This window comes from Oryzias latipes, chromosome 5 (assembly GCF_053564925.1).
Source record: "Oryzias latipes strain Hd-rR chromosome 5, Olatipes_Hd-rR_3.1".
Taxonomy (NCBI): Eukaryota; Metazoa; Chordata; class Actinopteri; order Beloniformes; family Adrianichthyidae; genus Oryzias; species Oryzias latipes.
In genome coordinates this window covers 9,245,840-9,259,674 of record NC_136241.1, presented here as the reverse complement: position 1 = coordinate 9,259,674, position 13,835 = coordinate 9,245,840, and the positions used below count along the sequence as shown (strand labels likewise).

At 39.6% G+C, this 13,835-nt stretch overlaps 2 protein-coding genes across 2 annotated transcripts; one reads left to right on the top strand and one right to left on the bottom strand.

The window, feature by feature from the left end:
* edem1 (ER degradation enhancer, mannosidase alpha-like 1) lies at nt 1–7,200 on the top strand. Its single transcript, XM_004084385.5, has 12 exons — nt 1–633; nt 2,354–2,426; nt 2,510–2,613; nt 2,834–3,005; nt 3,126–3,309; nt 3,427–3,601; nt 4,180–4,300; nt 4,379–4,549; nt 4,639–4,712; nt 4,811–4,907; nt 5,810–5,995; nt 6,078–7,200. Exons 1-12 carry the CDS (start codon nt 149–151, stop codon nt 6,165–6,167), a joined length of 1,932 nt encoding a protein of 643 aa, XP_004084433.1. The 5' UTR covers nt 1–148; the 3' UTR covers nt 6,168–7,200.
* A 1,412-nt stretch (nt 7,201–8,612) lies between these two features.
* On the bottom strand, nt 8,613–12,563 carry gnat1 (guanine nucleotide binding protein (G protein), alpha transducing activity polypeptide 1). The gene is made up of 9 exons (XM_004084384.5): nt 12,224–12,563; nt 10,954–10,996; nt 10,725–10,866; nt 10,486–10,643; nt 10,280–10,408; nt 10,071–10,200; nt 9,830–9,983; nt 9,530–9,740; nt 8,613–9,450 (listed from the first exon to the last, which is right to left on the bottom strand). Exons 1-8 carry the CDS (start codon nt 12,327–12,329, stop codon nt 9,550–9,552), a joined length of 1,053 nt encoding a protein of 350 aa, XP_004084432.1. The 5' UTR covers nt 12,330–12,563; the 3' UTR covers nt 8,613–9,450; nt 9,530–9,549.
* Between the last annotated feature and the right edge of the window lie 1,272 nt (nt 12,564–13,835).

Genomic DNA, 13,835 nt, shown 5'->3' with positions numbered 1-13,835 from the left:
CTGGGAGGGGCCGCTTTGTTGACAGGAACTATGTGGATCCGAAATACTATCAACTCCCTGTAATTTAGACCGAAACAGCGTTGGTTCTGGAACCTCTCTGAGGTACGTGGACCTGAATTATGCGTTTAAAGCTCGACCTGGGGCAAACATGCGATGGAGGTCGCTAGTAATTGGTTTGGTCGTGTTGAGACTTTCTGTCAGCTGCGTCCTGTGGCTAGCTTTCGGTTTGGGACCGAACCTTAGCTTGGGTTTCAACTTCCATTTGAATTTTAATTTACACAAACTAGACTTGCTGTTCAGAGAGGAAACCCCCACTGAGTCCTCCAAGGGTAGCTCTTGGTCTCAACGAATCCACGGCCCTAAGTATGAGGAGACGGCGGCCACCTGCGCCAAGGCTGGCGAGGAGCCCCCCAAGAAGAAGAAGAAGTCCTCCTACCTTCGACTGTTCGATGGCAGCGAGGACGAGTACGCCCGGAGATACAGCTCCTTCCCGGACGCGCTCAAAAGCCAAATGAAAGAAATGGCCAGAGAAATGTTTTATTTCGGATACGACAATTACATGAAATATGCCTTTCCAGAGGACGAGCTGAATCCGATTGACTGTAAAGGGAGAGGTCCAGACGCGCTAAACCCGTGAGTCTCCATGATCAGCTGGCTGCACACGACACTGCCGGACTCACTGTCGGTTACCCGAACCGCTTCTGTCTGCATGTAGTCTGTGGGTTCCGGTCCACTTATACCAGAGCGGCCACGGTTCTGATTTCTCTTGACTGTTCATGTTTAGCTGTCACTCTGAACATTTTGTGTGAACTAGACCCAAAAGAAGGTCAGGTTTGAAGTCAGAACAGACAGTTAATGAACTAAATCAGTCTGTTTTAATAATCATCATGCAAAAATCCAAGGAGCATAAGTGGAGATCTTTAAATTCTTAAACATAATCTCTAAAGGGCGGGCTCTTTACAAAAAAGAAGAGGAAAATGGCCTAAACTAAAGGTTTTTAGACATAATTTACTGTTATTTGTACCTTTCCCAGTAAAGCCTATTTATACACCAATAGTAGAGGCATTTATAAAAGACCCACTCAGAGGAAAATTGTGATTTTGGAGTTTTTTTTTTTAACAAGTTCTTATAGCATTTTTCTTGTGATGGTGTGTGTGTGTGGGTGTGTGTGTGTGTGTGTATACACATACACAAAGTAAATAAAGAGATTAAAACTTTGTTTTTGTGTATAGTGGGCAAAAAAGTATTTATTCAGCCACCAATTGTGGAAATTCTCCGACTTAGAAAGTTGTATGCCTAAACTATGAGAGACAAATGAGAAAGAAAAATCTGATTTTTAAAGAATTTATTTGTAAATTATGGTAACAGGCCTCTCATCTTTTTAAGATGAAGAACTTGCTCAATTGGTGGCTGACTATATAGTTTTTTTTATCCTACTGTATTTCTATATGCAAATCCATTGGGAATCAGATGGAAAAAGTTTGTAATTGTGATGTAGAAGCTACTACGGCAACGGGCGGCTCACAAGATCCCCGCTCCGCCTTATTCTGATGGATCCACTACTTGATGACCAGATCCATGTACGTTTTTGTTTTCCTGGTCTGAGCTGGAATCTGGCTCAAAGCTGTACGGCTGGATGTAATTTGTAATGAACTTCTACCGCTCTGCAGAAACTATCTCTTAGAAAATGACAGGATTTTTGATTTTGGCTCAAATAAAAAAAAAAAAATTAAACGGCCACTGGGAACACTTTTATAACATATCAAAAGTTGATTGGAGTAGACTTTAAGATAAAGTCTACACATTGTTTTTATTGTCCCGTCACCAAATCTGCCCCATAACTCAATCCATATTACTCCAATTTCTAAAACAGTGCCTTTAACATTAAAAGTTGGTACTGGAAGGCCCCCCTGCTCAGCTTACATTGGCCAGCTGCTCTTTGGGTTGCCATCGCGATCGTCTCCGGTTGTCTAAATGTTGGAAGAACGTGTATCAAGCTTGTGCTCTCATCTCTACTAATGTAAAGGAAATCTCGAATACTGAGAGTTCAGGATATTTAATGTCATTTGGCTTTGTGTGTTTGTGTTGTTTGTCTGTTGAGGGTGGTTCCCACCTTTCTGTCAGTGTTGGGATAGACCCTGTCCCGCCCTGAGAGGATTTAGGGGACAATGACAGGAATTTGTCTTTAGAAGTTACTTGTTCAGTGCACTCTTACAATGCCTCCCTGTAGTTCAGAATTACTCTCCAGACTTAGTTTATGCATAGATTTTCTTTTTCTTCAAAGGAAAGAATCATGCCTTTTATGCCTGTCCAAGTCCATACCACCAAGTCTGTTTTACTCTTTTTCTTTCAGATCCAACATCAACATAAACGATGTTTTGGGGAATTATTCTCTTACCCTCATCGACACATTGGACACCCTCCTGGTAACTTCTTTGATCCTCAAATGGTTTATTTTTGCCCAATCATCAGCTCAGTTGGCGCTCACCAGGTGTTTGGTCTCATGCAGGTGCTGGGGAATGTGTCGGAGTTCCAGAGAGCCGTCAAACTGGTTATAGAGACGGTGTCATTTGACAAAGACTCTACAGTGCAAGTTTTTGAGGCAAACATCAGGTACCAAGCTCGCTTCTGGACTTGTACTTGAAGAAATGTACTACTAGACGTTGTCAGTGTGGTTTTTTTTTTCTGGAAAGCATATCTGGCAGTCTTGATTAAGCTTGACAATTTATTGTTTATTTCTTAGGCTTTTGATGAAACTTAAATGTTGTCATAATTGTATCAAACTGAATCGTTTTAGATATAAAAATAAATGTCTTCTCTTCCATTTGTGCAGGATTTTGGGAAGCCTCATCTCAGCACACATTCTCCTGACTGACCCAAAGCAGCCATTTGGGAAAGTGAACTTTGAAGGTTATGAAAATGAGCTCTTGCATTTGGCCCATGACCTGGCTGTCCGCCTGCTACCTGCCTTTGAGCACACTGACACAGGCATTCCCTACCCCAGGGTGAGTGAGCTTTCAGCCATCAAAACTGGTTAAAAAAAATATCCCTGTTGCAGTGTGTGGTGCCTGTGGAAAGGCACCGCAGGCGGATCATTCAGTAAAGTGAGTGTGCCGTGAACACAGGTCAACCTGAAGACTGGCGTTCCTCTCGACAGCATCAATGAGACCTGCACAGCAGGAGCTGGGTCTCTGCTGGTGGAATTTGGGATTCTGAGCCGTTTGATTGGAGACTCGACGTTCGAATGGGTAGCGCGGCGAGCTGTCAGAGCTCTGTGGAGACTAAGAAGCAACGAAACGGGTCTGTTGGGTGAGTTAAAGATCACTTTCATGCCCGCCTGAGTCTTTCTGTTTCCGGTTCTTGAAGCCTCTTCCTGATTTGTCGTCAGGGGCAAACAAGTTTTTTTATTTTTTTTTTCCTTTGTAGGAAATGTTATTAATATCCAAACGGGCCAGTGGGTTGGAAAGCAGAGTGGTCTTGGGGCTGGCATGGACTCCTTCTATGAGTACTTGCTGAAGTCATACATCCTTTTTGGTGAGGAGGAAGACAACCAGATGTTTCAAGCTGCTTATGAAAGTATCCAGAACCACTTGAGAAGAGGGTGAGCTCCACTTTTTATTTTTTTTACCAATGTGGTTATGCAAATGTGTGAAAGTTTGTTGAAGTTTTGAAAAAAAATAAAATGAACTTTGAAATAAAATGCAAAGCTGCTGTAAAAGCTGAAAGATTTTAAAAGCTAAACTCTGGATTCAGAAAGATATTTGATATATATATTTTTACTTTTGAATCTGCCACCATCAGCTTTATAGCAGCTTATAGAAAATGATTGTGTCTTTAACTCAAATTGGTTCTGTTTTTTCCTGTAATAATAATAGTTTATTTAAAAAGCAACAGTGCAATTTCAAAAAACACGTGATTAAACATGGTTAAAATGGCCAAAATTAGTCAAAGGTTTGTTCTCATCTGTTGTATGCTGGCCATGCAGTAAATTAGCATGCATACTAGGGCTGCACGATATGAGGGAAAACTCACGATATTGGTGATTAATATTGCGATAACGATATAATTTGCGGTATATAAACAAATATCAAACCAACCAAAAACATCATTTCCATTTCAATGCAAAAGTCTGTGTATTCTCACAGACTTTTGTCCCTCTGCTGAATTTCTACTTTCAAGGCGAGATTTGTGCAATGAGGGAGAGGGAGACCCACCTCTCTACGTCAACGTGAACATGAACAGCGGGGAAATAATCAACACCTGGATCGATTCCCTTCAAGCCTTTTTCCCTGGACTTCAGGTCCGTTCATTTGCTTTTGTGAAGCGTTTGCCCGTCTGTGCCGAGGCTCATGAGGGGGACTGCTGCTCCGCCCCGCAGGTGCTGAACGGAGATGTTGATAATGCCATTTGCCTGCACGCGTTTTACTACGCCATCTGGAAGCGGTTTGGAGCTCTGCCGGAGAGGTATAACTGGCAATTGCAGGCTCCTGACGTGCACTTCTACCCTTTGAGGCCAGAGCTGGTGGAGTCGACCTACCTGCTGTACCAGGTAACTGCACCGACTTGTCCTGCAACATAGTTGTTTGCTCATAAATGTTTTCTCTGGGTTTAGTAAAGACTTGTGGTGCCTTTACGCAGGCAACCAAAAACCCTTTCTATTTGCACGTTGGAATGGATATTCTTCAGAGCCTGGAACAAACCACCAAAGTCCGGTCTGTTGTTTTTCATTGAACATCACTAGTCCTGTGTTTTTAAAGGTTTTAAGTGCATCTATGAGTTTGACTTTGGCTAATCTGCATTGTGCCCTCAGATGTGGATATGCAACTCTTCACCACGTGGTGGAGAAATCCAAAGAAGATCGCATGGAGAGCTTTTTCCTCAGTGAGACCTGCAAATACCTTTACCTGGTAATTTACACGTCACACTGATTTGAGGTTGATTGGCATTTAGAAGAAAAAACCCCACTCCCATCATTTTCAGACCAAAATATAAAAACGACATAGTTTCTGCAGAGCAGCAGGAGTTCATTAGAACTTCTCTTCTTATGTGTCATCTTGTGTTTGGGACTGTGACCAGTGCAACACAAATAGCAATACTGGAGCTCTATAGCCATGCAGCCAGATCTCAGGAGGATTTTTATTTAGAATTTGGGCCAAATTTTCCTTCAAAAATGTCCAAAGTTGTGTTCAAAAATGGGTTCAAAAAATGTCCCTACTACCAAGTTCCACATCTGGTAGTAGGACTATGTTTTCCCACTTAAAAGCCAATAGCAGCATAGAGTGAGGCCATTTTCCACTGTATCTCAGTCAGCTTAAATGAGCAGGACAGGTTTGTTAACCTCAATGCAGTGAAAAAGAACCAATCTAGAAGGATGAAGCACCTCAAATTTGACCTGCTGCACTAAAATACGCTGGAACAGCCAATTCCCAGAGGAAGAAGCAGGCTCAGGCCAGGATAGCTCCAGGGCAGTTAGCTCCTGGAGAACTCAACTGGGTGTAGATAGTTTCAGGTAGATGTGGCAGGCTCGGGCCTTGATAGCTCCTGGAAGGTATAGTAGTTTCAGGCTGATGGCAGTTGGTTCCTGGAGAACTCTGCTGGGTCTGGGTGGCCCGGGGCCCGTTGACCTCTACTTTTGTGGATGGATTATTGATTTATTAAAGCTTGGATCGATTCAGATTGATTATCCGACTTTCATCAACCCAGCCCCAGTTAAAAACACTAAAACCAGGATTTTCATCTGAGTGGGTCTTTACGGCTGTTTTTCTCTTAAAATGTGATGTTTACGGTTTATTTTTTATTTACATTACAGCTTTTTGATGAGAACAACCCACTTCACAAATCTGGCCACAAGTACATCTTTACCACTGAGGGTCACATTGTGCCTATAGACAAGCGCTTCAGGGAAAAGCAGTGGGACGACCTGTTTCCATGCGAGGAGGGAACACCGTCAGAAACGGAGTCAAACAACCCATCGCATCCCAGTAACACCAGCAACGTGAGCCCATCTCCATCATTTCAGTTCTGGTCGCTATAGCAACAAGTCTTTAAAGGTTTTTGGTTTTTTTTTCTGTCAACAGTGTAACAGGATTCCAGTGGAGCAGCGGTTTGCTCTGCCGCTAAAAAGCGTCTATATGAAGCAGATCGACCACATGGTGGGACTTTTTTGAGGAAGAGAACTGTGTTTTTTTTTTTAAAGGGTCATTCAAGTTCCCCACCTCTATTGAGCCGAGAAGAGACCCTCTGTATTTTTTAAGCCACCATCCTATGTGCTGCTTTGTATCCAGAAAGAGAAGTGAGACTCTTGAAAAGGCAAAGCTGGTGTCAAAAGGGAGGACCATTCAGGTGTTTGCTGGAGCAGCTTCAACTCAGCAAACAGTTGGAAAACGTTTTGTGTGAAAGCATTTTAAAATGACAGCTGGGCTGGGAATCTTTTTTTTTTTTTTAAAGCAAACTGTGCCATCAGACTTTACAAAGATTAAATGCATAGCCTGAAAATCTCTTCAAATATGTCTTAACTGCTAGTGCCTCTCTGCTGATGGCTCAACTGATCAGTGTATTTACATAAGGGCTTCATATGAACAAAGAATAATGTTTGGATTGTTTCAGCAGAAACACTGTTGATGTTTGGTGTTTTTCCTCAGAATTGTGATAGTTTAAGGGCAAATCCATCTTCTTCAGAAAAAAAACAAACTATACGCACTTTTGTTTGCAAGATCTTAACTGAACCAAACGCTAAGGTTAACCTCAAGACCTTTTTGCTGTTAACAGTTTAGTCCCAGGGCTGTTAAACAAAAAAAGTGTTTCATAGAGATGTGCTACGACTCTAAAGGTGTGAGGTTTAGGATGAATCTTAAGTGCCTTGTATTTTTCTTGGTCTGTCTCAAAGCTGTGTATTAAATGATTGTTTTGAATACATTTTAGGACACTCATGATATCAAACGATAATGTCATTCCTTTAGTATGCACAATGTTGCACTGCTCCTGGTATGAAACTTCAGTTTTTGATTTAAAAAAACAAAACAGCCATAGAATGTGTCCTTTTAAAATCCTAGATATTTTTTTAAATAAGTCTGATGCATTGTTTCTAATTGATGATTTTTTTTTCTGAAGTGCACATCATAATTGTTAAGTAAAAGCTCAGGGTTTACTCAAAATACAAAAATGTGTGTTTTCATTAAAAATTATTTTTTTTTAGTACAATTGTTGCATGTCTTTAATTTTCATCATTCTTTCAGTATATACCATTTTTACCAGTGTACTTAAATATACTTCAGTTATACCCGTAAGGGGCTGCTTTTATTACTATGTGAAATCATAGACTAGCAGTGCTGTAACTGTGCATAGCTCGGGCGGAAAAAGGGCAAAAAATATTTATACAGATCTTTTGGATGAACTGTATCAGTTTACTACATGTTGACTGTATAAGTTTCTTTTCCTGAGGACCTTTTCAGCCAAAACTTAAACAGGTGGGACCCGATTAATGTCTGCAGGTACTGAACTGCGCAGGTGAATTTTTCCAGATTCCTTGGATTTTTTTAAGATCATCTAGTGTAAATTAAATATGTTCTAGTAAACAGGAATGCATGTCAAATCTATTCACATTTTAGTTTCCTATAGTGTAGCTCATTGTTGTTTTTCCACATCCAAATAATCCAAAGGGAACATTCATAGAACATTCTAGAAAACTGTATGGACACGTCTCTGCGAAATCCAAAGTGTTTCCACACATCGGACTGGAATGATGTTGACATCATGTGTGTTGTCCGCTTTGATGTGTTTGGTCCTTTTTTCGTTAGTAAAATAAACCTAGCGCCTCAATCAAGATGATATTTTCTATGATAGATTATCGTTTTATCCCATTTTGAAACAACTTTTTTGATAGGACAGTAACAGTAACATGTTTTTAAAGTCTGGATAACAAACTATTTTATCTAGAGCAGAACTAATAACTTTCTAAAACATTTCCTCTTCCGTTGTACTTTTGAAACCTCAGTTCACTACAAAGCTAATGCTAGATATCTCAAGGTTAGCTTAACACCAACATCTGAAAACATTTTATTTACAGTTAAAAAGGAGCACAAAAACTCATTCTGTTTTGTTAAGAAGATTCTAATATTTTCTTTAGAGTTTTTAGATAAAATGTTTATCATATTGCCAGCTTTTTTGTTGTTATTTGTACTTACTAGTTATGCTAACTTTAGCTAAGCAGCTGCGAGTATTTGCAGTTTAAGGGTAAAAGGCATATTCCTCTTAAGTTATTTTGAAAATTTGTTAAAAATAAACGCAAATTAACTGAAACCTCAAAATGCAAGCACTAGTAAGGCTTGTGAACATCAAAAAAGAAAAAAAATATTTCTTTTTCCAACAGAACAAACGATTCAGTCACCTAAAACATTTGTTTTCCCTTTTTAAAAAAAATAATCTATTTTGCCTTGCATAATATTGCTCTTAATTTAAAAAAAAAGGACTTTATTATTTTATTTATGAGAGATAACTTGAGGTCTAAATTTTTGTTAGATTTTGTTCTGAGGCTGGCTAATTTTGACTAGGAGATTAATGGTTCTAAAGATCCCTCAAATATAATAAATGGCTGAGAATAAACCAGACACAGGTATTTGCTTCTTTTAATTTGTGAAAAATGAAAAAGTACTGGGTTTTCTACATAAGCTTTAATAATCTTAACCAAGGTGTGCAATTTTTCTTCGGTTCCTGTACAAGATAATTTGCGCAAAAGTTTATATAAATACTTTTTTTAAAACTTTAAGTTACCTACATCTACAACTCAACCGTGTTACAGATCAACACATTACCAAACTGTCCAATAAAAACCTGATTAGTTACATACATTTGCCCTTTTCAGCGACTGCAACAACTTACATTTTCTAACGCTTTTCTCAAAAGATCATTTTGTGAGCATTTTAAATAACATACAGAGTTGTTTATATAGAAAAGCCTTTCCTAATGACAATTTTGAGACTAAAAGAGGCTGAAGTGCATATGCAGGTGATGAGGCTGTCTTGATTGCTCTTTGGCTGTATACTTGCTGCTTACAGGAGAACGTAGACATTAGCTGGATATCTATTCACAACTGCATTTTTGTCAGCTAACAAGTGTACGCTGACACTGTAGATGTCTCATTTACAAACTTCTGGTCCTCCAAAGATGAGCTTAAGAAAAATTAGCTTGACTAAAACTTCTCATCTTAAAATCTGCACAGATGTCTGAATGAAGACTGACCTCGAAGTTGCAGTGAAGAAGATGTCTTCTGTCAGAGCTACAATTTAGTTTTGAGCACAACAGTTTCAATGTATTCTTGTTTCATATTTATTTTTCATAAGTTTTTTGTATCCACTTTTTTTAAGAACTGCTCTGAAAGGGGTCAGCTTCCATCTTCTGCCATTAGGTTAAATTGATGAAGGACTTCTGGAAGCCGTGGACTGTGAAAACACCCTGCAAAAAGAAAGTCACTTGGTTGGACTCTCCAGAAATGAATCCGAGTTTTTGTGGCAGCAGCTTCATTTCTGCTCACCTGCTTATGGTGTCTGGCTCTTAGAAGAGACCACAATCTTTCAGATTTTCCTTGATGATGATGTCGGTTACGGCATCAAACACAAACTTGACGTTCTCTGTGTCTGTGGCACACGTCATGTGGGAGTAAACTTCTTTGACGTCCCTGCGCATGTTCAGGTCCAAGAACTGCATCTTAATGTAGTTCCCAGCATCCTCGTAAGTGTTGGGGCCTACAAAGGAGAACACAAAATGAAATAATCTTGATTTGGGTTTTATGTAAAAAAAACAATTTCTCAGTAATGAAGCATGAACGCCTCACCATCATACTCTGGGAAACACATGCTCAGATGGGCTTTCTTGATCTTCTCAGTAAACACATCTTTCTTGTTGAGGAAAAGTACGATGGAGGTGGTTGCAAAGTAGCGGTGATTGCAGATACTGTTGAACAAGTGCAGGCTCTCATGCATTCGATTCTGAAAGAAACATGCAGATCCGATTACTCCTAAAGTAGACTTGGCTGTTGCCAAAGAACAATAGAGAAAAATCTAACTTTTTCATACCACTTCATCGTCTTCCACCAGCACCATGTCGTAGGCGCTCAAAGCAGCGATGAAGATGATGCAGGTCACACCTTCAAAACAATGAATCCACTTCTTTCTCTCTGACCTCTGGCCACCCACATCAAACATCCTATCCAGAAACAATGGTATATGTTTTTTATGATGTCCATTAGAGGCCGATGACATCTATGTTGATGTTATAAACTCACCTGAAATTGAGATCTTTGAGGCCGAACGTAGTCTCAATGATACCAGTGGTCTTCACTCTTGATCTCAGCACATCCTGCTCAGTGGGCACATAGCCTGGTTGGACCAGTCGCTCCAGATCATTCAGGTAGCTGTGGGTAAATTAGATTCACCTACTGGCCAATACATGTGACATGAAGTGAACAGTTCTGAGCTTCTGATTTCTTACTATCCAGCAGAGTCATTGAGTTGGTACTCTGAGGCCCTATCGAAGCAGGCCTGGATGCCAGAGTCTTTCCACAAACGCAAGATAATGTCTGACATTTCCTTGGGCATGGTGCCTTCCTCAATAGTGTCAGCAAGATGCATCAGCTTCCTGGCATCATCCTGCAGCATCACAAAACAATAAGTTTAGCTGCCTGTCCGCAAGCAATTTGGTCTGAGCCGCCCAGGGATGGGTGTTGTTACCTGCTGATCAGGGTGTCCATAGTTCATATTGAATGTGTTCATGGCTTTCACAATGGCCATGATAGACTGCAGCGTGTTGCTGTAGATGATAGTAATGAACTCCAAGCACTCTTCAAGCGAGTAACCATCTTTGTGGATAATTCTGTGGAGAAAATGGAAGGCCACAGGACAGTTTACAGTGAGTACAGAGACAGACAAGAAGCTCCTTTGATTGAAAGTCAAATCTTACTTCATCTGTTTGACAATGGTGCTTTTGCCTGATTCTCCAGCACCTGACAAGAGAACAGAAGGAAGTGAGACACTAGAACTGTGACTTCCCAGCAAAACCTGTATTCATATAGAGAATCAGACACATTTCGTTAGTTGGTTCATAGATCTCATCATGTCACTCTTCTCAGCAAAGTATTTGAACACTTGCAGGCATCAGTGCAGTAAAAAATACATTAGAAATGAAGCTTTGATTGAATTATATACGTTTAAATAAATGGTAATAGCTGAGCATTTTTTGCTTAAATGAGGAACTGTAAATGGGATGTAGAGCAAAAATAGACTCAAGTTGAATGAAGGATGTGGATGACCTAGTTCTTGTGTTTGTCAGTCGGTAACACCCCCCATACTTTGTACTAATCTTTATTTCCTAACTCTGAACTACATTATCGAGAAAGGCAATTAAACTGAGTATGGAGTAAAATGTGAATCAAGTTATGACACATTGAATGCACGCATAGACTATTAAAAATCTGTGATTATAAATGTTTAAAGGTCATTCTGCCAAAAGAGGTATTATAATTACAATATGGAAACCATATATGAGAGAAATTGCCTAGACAGCATGTCATTTTTATAGACTAGAAAACCTGAAATATTATTTGGAAATCTAATTAAAAAAACAGTTCTACAAAAGAATTGAAAAAGTTACTTGGAAAAAAATAATTCCACTTAAAATAAAACAGAAAGTCAAGTCGAAAGTTTGAATCTTTTTGAATGTCAAATAGGTTTTCCATTAATGTCAATGTTTATTGTTTTTCCTAAAACGTGGGTGCTCAGATTGGTATTCATGGTTACCCTTCATAGTTAAGCTCTTTGTGTTGAAGGACCTGTTGTGTCAGGATTACCAGGGGATTGTCCTGTGTGATCGAAGTGTCTTAGCAATTCAGTGACACAGGTTATTAAGCTTTTATCTGACTCAAGCATGTTGCATCTTCCCTTTTCTCGTTGTTTTTTACATTTGTGCAAAAATTACAGTTGAACAGATAATCTTCGTTTAACAGTTTGTAAAGGTTTTTGCTCCAATCTACTAAATGAAAAATTCACATTTATTGGAAAGATTTGTGTAACTGACAGTTAAAAAGCATTACAAAGTTTGGGGAATGTGTTTTTTTTCTATCTTAATATCTGAAATAGTTATTTGGCAAACTAATTGTACAATACGTTTTGGTAGTTATTGTATCTTATCCACCAGGGCTCCTGCTTCACTAAACCAGCTTATTGGTCTTTACCTAGCAGCAGCAGCTTGACAGTTCTTGCATCCTTGTCAGCATCCTCCTTCAGTTTCTTCTCCAACTCCTTGGAGCGTTTCTCTTCAGCGCTAGCTCCGGCCCCCATCCTACTTTTCCCGGCTTGGACCCTCCTGCTCAAAAGCCAAGTGTCAGGAAAAATGGAAGCAGGTCCTGGCTGCTCACCTGCCTGGCCGGTGCCTTCAACGTATGCAGCTGATGAGTCAACTGCGCTCAGCAAACACTGGAGAATGCTGGAGTATTTTCTGTCTTAGGAGAGGATTTCGGGCACCACCTGCCCACCTGACCAGCGGTGACCAATGGAGCACAAGGACAGGAGTGTTACAGGCCAGGGATGCAACGAGAAACACATACTACACCTACTCTAACCTTTAGGGTACTTTGCTGCGCTCAGCGGAAGATGAACATCGGCTCAAGTGCTTATCTCTGTATGTCAGTCTAAGATGCCTTTAAAAGAAAGTGTGTAAAGGTAAAACGTTTAATTCTTGTGGTTTTACCTACAGATAAACAAAACTAAACTCAATTCACCAAAGAAAAAATATTAAATCTCTGTTTTATTTCAGAATGATCTTTTGTTTGTGGATTTATGAAGTGGACTCTTTATTCTATGTTAAATTCATGTTCATTTACAATCAACTCAAAAAATTTTACTCTGGAGATCAGATGCAACCAGATCTGCCATTCCTATTGTCCTCAATGTGAAGAAATAGAATTGAGTTCGTCTTATTAGATCCCTCAGCCTGAAAGGTGAGTTGTGAAGTGCTTAAAGAGCTTTGTGGTCTCACCAGACAGATCTCATTGACCTCAATCTGGAGCTGGTTAAGGATCCTAATCTTCTCACTTTCAATTATGCATGCATGAATGCATGGTATGAGTGTGAACACAAACATTTATTCATGTAAAAAACTCATTCATCATGAAAAACTTTGTGTTTTTGATCAACTGTTTGCTTGCCAAGAGAGGAGCTGCAATATTCCATTGTCACATTAAATTTGAAAGACTTAAAAAACAACTCAACAGAAAAGGAATGCCATAATGAAATTATTTTAAACGACTGGGATTTAATTCTAATATAATTTTTTTTAACTAGTCTTGTGCCAGAAAGTGACTGTTATTGAGTAATAATATTCAACAAGGCGACGATCTGGCAATCACCAAAAGCCTTTAACCCTTGTGCTACCTTTGTTATTGTAGGAATAACACATTAATGTAAGGGTGGGGTCATCTAAGATAGCACAAGGGTTAAGAAGAAGAAAGGTAAATTCAAAAACAGACAAAAAAAGCTTTGCAGAAACAATGAAATACAAAAGAATGCTATAAACTTGGAGACATCCATTATCACCTTCATCTGTAGCTCATCATTACGTCCCCACTCCTGGAGAGTAAAACAAACAAGCTGCCATTTGAAATGTGGGAAGACTATGAGCTCCATTGCTAATGGGGGGATTCCACCAATGATGGCAGCAGAGATTGTAGTTAAGTGGGTAGATGAGGAGGATTTGATGGTGCAGGAGGTCAGCAGGGTTGTGAATGTCCTTGAAAGTGAGCAGGGATACTTTGTAAAGTGCATGAGATGTGTGACCAAGGGCCAGAT